The following is a 10,528-nucleotide window of genomic DNA, read 5'->3' as shown; positions in this document are numbered from 1 at the left end:
AAGGTCAAAGGTAAAACTGGAGCCCCGTTTTACCCTAGAAACACCATTTGAAAACAAGGACAGTAAAATCTGAACAATTTTGTGTACTGTCACCATGGAAATTTTTGAGTAAATTTATTTCAAAATTGAACCAGTGGTTTAGATGTTGTTGTTTTCTAATTTTAGCTGTGGCCGCCATTTTATTAAACAGTTAAGCCAATCACTAAATGAGAGATGAGCTAATAACAAGAGGGCCATGATGGCCCTAGATCGCTCACCTGACCCATCAAACTCATCCAAACAATTACCTAGACAAGCATTCTGACCAAGTCTCATGACAGGTGAGTCAAAAATGTGACCACTACAGTGTTAACAAGGATTATCCATATTTGAGCAGTGTGACTTAGTTTTTTACAAAGGTGACCCATATTCATACCTGACCTAGAAATCATCAAAACAAACTTTCAGACCAATTTCCAGGATACTTGGATCAAAACAGTAGCAACTAGAGTGTTAACAAGATTTTTCTATTTTTAGCTCCGGTGACCTAGTTTCATATGCGATTTCGAACTCATCCAAACAATTACCTAGACAAACATCCTGACCAAGTTTGATGACAATTGAGTCGAAAATGTTTCCACAAGGTTTTATCCATATTTGGGCGGTGTGACCTAGTTTTTCATCCAAGATGACCTATGTTCGAACTTGACTTAGAAATCATCAAAACAAACTTTCAGACCAATTTACAGAATATTTGGATCACAACAGTAGCCACTAGAGTGTTAACAAGATTTTCTTTTTTTAGCTCCTGTGACCTAGTTTTTCATCCGTGATGACCCATGTTCGATCTAATCCCAGCAATGACCTAGACAAGCATCTTGACCAAGTTTGATGACAATTGAGTCAAAATTGTGACCACAAGAGTGTTAACAAAGTTTTTCTATTTTTAGCTCCGGTGACCTAGTTTTTCATCCGAGATGACCCATGTTCGAACTCATCCGAGCTATCACCTAGACAAACATCCTGACCAAGTTTGATAATGATTGAGGCAAAATTGTGACCTCTAGAGTGTTAACAAGGTTTTTCTATTTTTAGCTCTTGTGACCTAGTTTTTCATCTGAGATGACCCATGTTTGAACTCATCCGAGCTATCAACTAGATAAGCATCCTGACAAAGTTAGATGATGATTGATGCAAAAATGTGACTGCTGGAGTGTTAACAAGGTTTTTCTATTTTTAGCTCCGGTGACCTACTTTTTCATTTGAGATGACCCATGTTCTTACCCATCTGAGCTATCACCTAGACAAACATCCTGACCAAGTTTAATGATGATTGATGCAAAAATGTGACCGCTAGAGTGTTAACAAGGTTTTTCTATTTTTAGCTCTTGTGACCTAGTTTTTCATCCGAGATGACCCATGTTCGAACTCATCCGAGCTATCACCTAGACAAACATCCTGACCAAGTTTGATAATGATTGAGGCAAAATTGTGACCTCTAGAGTGTTAACAAGGTTTTTCTATTTTTAGCTCTTGTGACCTAGTTTTTCATCTGAGATGACCCATGTTCGAACTCATCCCAGCTATCAACTAGATAAGCATCCTGACCAAGTTTGATAGTGATTGAGGCAAAAATGTGACCGCTAGAGTGTTATCAGCTGATTAGTCATAAGATCAGGTTATTATGACTGCATTTTTCCCTAGTGAACAAAAGATCAATAAGGGTTATCTACTGGTCATGACTAGTAACTAGGTAATAATTTTTGTGACCACATAGGCTGTGTGCAGCCATTTTATGACATCTTACCAAATAATATATGCATAAATTCTATGAATCATGTAGGCCTTATTAATGACAGCCAAGATGTTATATTATATAAGACCTTAGAATGTGTATACGAAAAGTATTTTTAGTTAAATATAAAAATATCAACTAAGGCAACAAGAGTTGTTGAGTTATTGGTCAGAAACCGTCTTTAAGTACAAGGTCAATATGACACTTACCCCCTGACTCAAAAATCAATAGGGGTCATCTACTGACCAAGTCCAATGTACATACAAAGTTTGAGGGCCAGCAGCTATGGGCTTGTAAAGTTATTGATTGGAAACTGTTTTCACCTACAAAGTTAATATGACCTTGACCTTTGACCCCTTGACCCAAAAATCAATACGGGTCATCTAATTGTCAAGTTAAATGCCCCTCCGACACCTTGACACCTTGGCCCCAAAATCAATAGAGGTCTTCCACTGGTCATTAGCAATCATCATACCAAGTTTGAAGTTCCTAGGCCTAAACGTTCTTTAGTTATTGATCTTTAACCGCTTTTACCTACAAGGTCACTGTGACCTTGACCTTTGACCCCTTGACCATAAAATTAAAAGGAGTCATCTACTGGTCATGAACAATCATCATACCATGCTTGAATTTCCTAAACCTAAGTGTACTTTAGTTATTGATTAGAAAACGTTTTACCTACAAGGTCAATGTGACCTTGACCTTTAACCCCTTGATCCCAGAATCAATAGGATTTATCTGCCGATCATGAACAATTATCATACCAAGTTTGAAGTTCCTAGGCCTAAGCGTTCTTTAGTTATTGATCAGAAACCGTTTTTACCTACAAGGTCAATGTGAGCTTGACCTTTGACCCCTTGACCCCAAAATCAATAGGGTTCATCAGCTGGTCATGAAAAATCATCATATCAAGTTTGAGGTTCCTAGACCTAAGTGTTTTTTACTTATTAATCAAAACTGTTCTTACCTTTTAGGTCAATGTGACCTTTGACACCTTGACCCCAAAATCAATACGGGTCATCTACTGGTAATGACCAAGATTTCAAGATTCAAAATATCTATTGGCAAAAACATTTTACAATGTCCATCGCCATGTTCGGCGGACCAATCATCATACCAAGTTTGAAGTTCCTAGACTTAAGTGTTCTTTAGTTATTGATGGGGAAACTGTTCTTACCTATTAGGTAAATGTGACCTTGACCTTTCACACCTTTACCCCAAAATCAATAGGGGTCACCTACTTATCATGACCAATCATCATATCAAGACAATCAGCGGAAACCATGTGATCTACCGACAGACCTAATGACATTAGCAAAACAACATACCCTATTTCTTCACTGGGGGGGGGGGGGGTTGGGGGGGTATAAAAAAATCTTTTGGTTTCCATGGCAACAAGAGTTCTTCAAGGAATTTAATTCTTTTTACAACTTTGGTAGACCTTCATGCAAGGAACCTGCCAAGTTTCATAAAATTTGGCCAAGCGGTATTGGAGGAGAAGTCAATGGAAATGTTAGTACACAGACGACAGACAACAGGGTGTCACATAGGTCACCTTGTCTCTTTGTGACAGGTGAGCTAAAATCAAACTTGCCGGTTTACATTAACTTAGTATGAACAGATGGATAGACATGCACTGAAAGGAATAAGAGGCCCATCTTATGTTTAATAATGTTCTGTTGTTATGGAATTAACTCTCTATTCTTCTTTATTTGCTCTGTATATAGTTAGATTGCCCCTGTAGTGCAAATAAATAGACTGTTCAATTACTATATGCTTAGGTGCATAAAAATCATGATGTAAGTGAATATTTTAAGTCATTTTATCTTTTTGTATAAAGTCATTTTATCTTTTTGTATAATCTTACATACCCCTTTTATTTTGCTCTGCTTTGAAATCCTAAAATAAAAAGTATGCCTTGTAAGTACATGTATATTTTCAAGAAACAATATTGAAACTTTTCTAGTTACATTAAAACATTAACTTTCATGATCTACCTTACAATGACAAGTTGCAGGGGACAGATACATTATTTCTTAGCATTCAAGGTATAGGTTTTTTTTTTATACATATGGTCTTTCTTAGAATGGTGAGATGATATTTACACAAAAGCATAAGAAGCAAGGTATTGAAATTTTTGACACTGGTCTATATAAACAGTAAAAATTTAGAATTGACCAACAAATACACTTTATCCTCTACTTTATGACTTGTTCAAGCTTTTAAAAAAGACTGCCATTATATTTAAATGTTTTTTTTATCACATTTGGCCACAAAGAAATGGCATTAAAGGTATGTTTGTAGGAAAATATCCTTCAATCTCAATGTGCAGGCATTAAAACATTAGTAAAATAGAGGATCAGTGATTCATAATTCATAATACAGAACTTTTTTCGTTATTAGTGTCACAATTTTGTTAATCCCTTTTACAATGATTTTTTTTATTTCTGAAACAATAAGCAATCAGTCTCTTCATTTGGATAAGATTTATTTTAGTTAACATACAGGGTATTACAATAATTTGATATGAAAAAATGCTTGATTTTATATGTCTATAAAAGCAAAGAAAAATTTGTAAAAGTACAAATGTAATACCTGAAATGCTTCATATTCAAAAAGGACAAATTTAACATCTTGAAGACTTGTTCCACCTGAGCATGACATGTTAAACTCTTCAACAGCATCAAACATAGCTGCTTTGACTTCATAAAGTGGGTAATCTAATTTGCCTGCTCCCAGAGCAGGGAATGCTATTGTGGTACAATTACAACTTTCAGCTTCTTTCAAGCAATCAAGCACAAATTTTTTCAGCTTCTAAAATGAAAATGTCCAAATAATAATATATTTACAACAAAACTTTGCAACAAACAAAATAGATCAAGCAGAATGATTCATTTCATAATACTGACATGTAATGGTTGCTATTGCTACCAGAGTAAACAGTTCCATAAGATCTCACAGGTTGCTATACAAAACTAGAACTCCGCAAGTCGGATGTGTCGCCTTGTGAACAATGTAGTTTAGGAGAAATGGCCAGGACAAAAATGAAATATGAAAAATAACAAAGGGAAAAAAACTAAAAAAATAATAAGTGCAGAGCAGCATATCTGTGCACTGCACTTCTTATCAATAAGATCTATCATTCTATGATGTTTCAAGTCCATAGCTTTCATACTTGAGGAGAAATGACCAGGACAAAATTTAAGTAAGAAAATCAACGAAGGGCAATAACTCAAAAAATAAGAAATGCAGAGTATCAGTTCTTATGCACTGCACTTTTTCTTAATGAGATCTATCATCCTATGAAGTTTCAAGTCCATTACTTTTATACTTTCGGAAAAATGGCCTGGACAAAATTTAAGTATGAAAATTAACAAAGGGCCAAAACTCAAAAATTAAGAAATGCAGAGTACCGATTCTTGTGCACTGCACTTCTTCTTAATGAGATCTATCATCCTATGAAGTTTCAAGTCCATAGCTTTTATACTTAAGGAGAAATGGCGCGGACAAAATCAAAGTATGAAAATAAACAAAGGGCAATAACTCAAAAAAATAAGAAATGCAGAGTACCTGTTCTTGTGCACTGCACTTCTTCTTAATGAGACCTATCATCCTATGAAGTTTCAAGTCCATGGCTTTTATACATTAGGAGAAATAGCCCGGACAAAAATAAAGTATGAAAATTAACAAAGCTCAATAACGCAAAAATTAGGAAGTGCAGAGTACCGGTTCTTGTACTCTGCACTTCTTCTTAATGAGATCTATCATCCTATGAAGTTTCATGTCCATAGCTTTTTTAGTTGAAGAGAAATGGCCCGGACAAAATTAAAGTATGAAAATTAACAAAGGGCAATAACTCAAAAAATAAGAACTGCAGAGTACCGGTCCTTGAGCACTGCACTTCGGGTTATTGAAAAAAGCATGCACACCAAGTTTGAAGTCAATCAGGGGTGGTTGTCTCGAAAAATTCTCGTATCTTAAAGTTGTGGCTAAACTTACGAGATTGCTAAGGTATAACTAAGATGTCCTTATTTCATTGTCTGGAAGGACACCTTAACGATCTCGTTTCTCAAATGTTATTTACGACATCGTATATGCAAAGGTGACTTTGTGTAGTTAACGCATGACCCACCTAATGCATTAACTCGACTTTGAAGAGGCTAGAACTACGGTCTACTGTAAAGAAACCAAGGGACGTGGGTTCAAGCCCCAAATGAGGCAGATTTTTTTTTTTGATTTTGTTTTTTTTTAAATATTATTTTTATGTCTCTCTTGGTAAGAAAAAAGTGTTTTATTTTAATTATAAAATTATTATCGGTATTTATTGGCTAAGTTATGCCAAATTTATTATCAAATACCTGATATTTTCAAAGTCTAATAAATCAAACACTAGACGGTAAAAGTATTTTATATTTGACAAGACCAACCAATTTATATGTACTTTTAAGAAAATTTAGGCAATCTTTGTAAACAGGCCCTTATTTTGGTAATTTTTAGGGATATTTTGAACACGGCATTCCAAGTAGGAAAATGGTCAAACAAATATTTAAAATGTGTGAGGTAGGGTAACATTTATATACATATTTCAAACATTTGGAGTAGAAACTATAAAAGCATAGCCTGGTTATGACATTGATGCATACATATTTCTGCAGTATTTTATATCATATTTGAAATAAGTTTCAAAAAATGTCTGTCAAGAAAATTGAGGACAATTTGGTCTACAAATGAACTTCAGGTACTTGCAAGAGAGGAAAATGGATGTCAGCAATTTTTCTGAAATAATCACAAATAAAAAGAAAACAAACAAAAAATGGGTCCAGATAATAGCAAAAGTGAATTCTGTTTCGACCTGCAAAAGGAGCTGCACAAAAGTAAGAAAGAAGAGGAGTGACGTGTGATATATGGCATTATCATGAACAACAAATAATTTCTTATTAAATCCGTTAAAGTGAAGAAAACAGCAATTTACAACTATTTTCAACGACGCGGGGTAACATACGCACATAAAAAAGATGACGTCAGACGTTCAACGGCTGCGGAAAAAAGTAATTCAAGTTTATTGTCATCATTGCGGTGTAATTTTTAGTTGATATTTGAAGCGAGAAATATGCAAACCAAAAGCAACAATTACTTAGTATGTAAACTAACAACTTTACTGAATTAGAAAATTAAAAGGTATGCCAAAGGTTCGGCAAAGCTACTTCAGTCATAGTGTGAGTGATGGCCTGTGGGTGATATGGATTATATTTCACTAATATAACTCAGTTTTCACTAGTTAGCATTAAATAGATAGAGGGTATTCAAGTTTTTCCAATAAATACAGGATTTATTTTCATCGAGTGGTATGGAAATAAATATTTCATGAGTGGCGGTAGCCACCAGTGAAATATGAAAATTTTCATACCACAAGATGCAAATAAATCCTGTATTTAATTGAAAAAAACTTGAATTTTCTGTTTATTAAATACATTTTTCTTTTTGATATTACAATTTGAAAGATTTACTCTTAAATTTTGTTTATTGGCTGAATTCAGAAAAAGTAGTCCGGCAATAAACCAGTGAAAATACAGAAAATATGTTTCACTGTAGTGAAAAATAATATTTTTTACAGTGAATATACGGAAAATGAAAATACGCAGTTTATTGCATCAATATTTCATTTCATTTATAAGAACATAATAAATACAGCATATTTGTTAATTTCGAGCGAATATGCTAACTATATCCCAATAAAATTGCAATGTTTTTTCACGTCCATATTCACGAAAAACTAACTATACAGTCAATGACGCGCAGAAACAGACTCACGTTCAAAGAAAACATCAGACGTTCACTTGCTGCATGGACGCTCCGTAGAAAACGTTATTTAAAATTTATAGTCACAATCGCGGCGTAATTTTTAACTTTTATTAAACAAAGAAATAATGACATTTGAATCGAGAAATGTGCCATTTAGAACACAACACTACAATCACTTATTATGGAAATCCGCGAAAATTAAATTGTTCGCCAAATCAAGTTCAGCAATCTCCTACGCAATGATCTCCCCTTATCAGTACCATCTAGTCCCAGTGTGAGTGATATATTGTGCATGATATGGATTTTATTTGACTGATAATATGAGGTTATTATACGTTGTGTTTAATCCTGAATTCTAGCGCCTCGTCAAATATAAGTGCAATAAAACAAGAGTATTTTCAATGACATCTTCATTTCACACCATCAATGTTTTGACATAACTTTGTTTATTTGCGTACAATATGGATTTGATATGTATTGTTTGGACTTGCAAAATAAAAATGAGGCTATCTTAAATTCAATATGCATTTGATACAGACTCTTTGGACTGTAAAAACGAAAAAGAAGCTTGATTGAGTACGATATGCATTTGACATGGATTTTCTTTTACTCTTAAAATGAAAATGAGGCTAAATTGACAAGATGGAATCCAATCATATTCGTTATCGTAGACTTACGATGCTGCTATGGGGTCATTTTTTTACCGTAACTTTACGAGATGTTTAAGATACATCGTAAATTACGAACTCTCCGAGACAACCAGAAAAAATGCAACGATGACCTTACGTCAGTATTACGAACGTCGTATGGAAAAAAAGTACGAGGCTTTCGAGACATCCACCCCAAACTTATAGTGACTGAGTTATGCTCCAGACAAGCTTTAGGGGACGCCGCCGCCGACAACGACGCCGACACAGACGCCGCCAAACGTAACCCCTATATGTCACCTTTTCAAGGCGACACAATAAATGGTTTCACCAAAGGCACCCACTAAACAGTCTATTTTTCTGACGAGGAGTTTTCTATGAAACATTAACTATGTAGTAGTTTTCGTAAAGGCACATTTTTCAGACTATTATTAAATTTTCATAAAGCTAACCTTCATTTACAACATGGTCTCCTGCTTTAGTAGGATGTTTTTACACTGAGACATGCTCTTATTTATCTGTACATGATAATTTTGGCTGGGTCAATATTGAACCCTGAGGCAACAGTTTCATAAAGGTCAATAAGGAAATGCTCCTTGCTACATATCTTAGCTCTAGACTTTGTAGTCCCAAACATGGGACTTAGATGAGTTTTCCTATATGTCTTTATAAATCAAGTAATCCCCAAGCGGGGTCAATTTTGCTCTTAGGATGCCCAAACCTTTGTTCTGCGCATCGTTTAAATATAAGTACTATTTCTGCCAAATTCCTAGAGGTTCAAAAGATACAGAGCTCATACAAAATTTTGAAATTCATACAAAATGACTAAGTATGATCTTGAAGGTCAAACCTACCCTTCACATCATCTCATTATGATTAACATTTCTGCCACATGATATTTGGATCAGTTTAAAAGATACAGACTGGAAACAGAAGTGCAGATGGTCACAGAGACAAAAAGAAGCATAACATTTTGTGGGCATATTAAAAGGCTAAATCAATTCTATTTGAGTAATTTTGACTTGAACTTCCTACCAAGTTCTGCAAAACTATTTCAGAACAATATTTACCTTTTGACTTGTGCCATTTGCTACATAATACTCTAAAAGACCATGGAATATAAATTTGCAGCCTTGAAGGTACGCCCCTGTTTTGTATACTTTCAGTGAATCTAAGGGACATTTGAATTTTCTAATTTCAGCTTGAAGTTTGTGTCCTTCATTTCCTGCTTTCTTCAAAAGAGACTTTGATATGGCTCCCTTATCAAAATCACCCATTCTATCAATTGTGTTCACCAAAATGTCAGCCTGTAAAATATAATTATAAAGTTCAATAAATTATTTCTAAACTAGAGCTATCGCTGAATGCAATTCATACCCCCACCAATGTCCTTGACAGAAGACAACTTGGAAAGGTGGTTAAGGGAATAACTTTAATGGCACAAATACAAATAGATAAAAAGAAATTATCTCTGGTGAAAACAAGATTGCATTTGTGAAAACTGCTATGTCACCGCATTAATACAACACTAAATACTAATATAGAAACACTTTTTATGTTGCTATACAATTGAAGATTGCCATAATGCATAGATCATTGACATATCTAATTGTTATTATTAGATTAGTACCTTCAGATAAGAAGATTTTTAATTTTTTACTTTATGACATAGTGACTGAAAATCAGTAATCCCCGGGACGGGGCCAATTTTAACCTCAGGGTTATAATTTGGACAATCTTGCTAGAGGTTCACTGCACAATGTTTCATGCAAAATATCTAACCTCTGGCCTTTGTCAATTAGAGAAGATGATTTTTTTAAAGTTTTACTATATACATGTAAGGAAAACCTATTACCCCCCCCCCTTGTACCTTCAGACAATAAGATATTTTAATTTGGCCAATTTTTACCCCAGGGCTGTAATTTGAACAATCTTGGTAGAGGTTCACTACACAATGTTTCATGCAAAATATCCAAACTGAGACTAGCCTTTCTCAATATCTAGAAGATGATTTTTTAAGGTAGAAAGCAACACTTTGCGAACTTTCGAGTAGCGTCTTGAAAATTGGCATGCCAAAAGTTGACCATATTTCTAATTAGATTCCTTTCATTTTATTCCAATAGTTTCAGCCAATTTTTGTACATACGACGTCAAAGTTGAACATCAAAGCCCGTTTTTGAACATGACGTCGTTGCGTATCCTTGGCAACTGTTACGGGTATTACAACACCATAGGCGGACAAAATATTTTAAATTCTACTCCATTTGAAGGAAATTAATTTTTCCTTTAAGCTGAAAAATGTTTG

General features: G+C 34.5%; 1 protein-coding gene across 1 annotated transcript; it reads right to left on the bottom strand.

The window, feature by feature from the left end:
* Positions 1-3,645: 3,645 nt before the first annotated feature.
* Positions 3,646-9,530, bottom strand: LOC132760100 (protein mono-ADP-ribosyltransferase PARP14-like; the record flags this gene model as incomplete). The annotated part of the gene is made up of 3 exons (XM_060751997.1): positions 3,646-3,673; positions 4,370-4,588; positions 9,294-9,530. Coding segments are annotated over 3 exons (484 nt in total), but the record flags the coding sequence as incomplete, so codon positions are not given.
* Between the last annotated feature and the right edge of the window lie 998 nt (positions 9,531-10,528).

The sequence above is a fragment of the Ruditapes philippinarum genome, unplaced genomic scaffold (assembly GCF_026571515.1).
Source record: "Ruditapes philippinarum isolate M1 unplaced genomic scaffold, ASM2657151v2 ctg10694_1_1_1_1, whole genome shotgun sequence".
NCBI lineage: Eukaryota > Metazoa > Mollusca > Bivalvia > Venerida > Veneridae > Ruditapes > Ruditapes philippinarum.
Note: the sequence above shows the minus strand (reverse complement) of the source record. Positions and strands in the feature narration are given on the sequence as shown.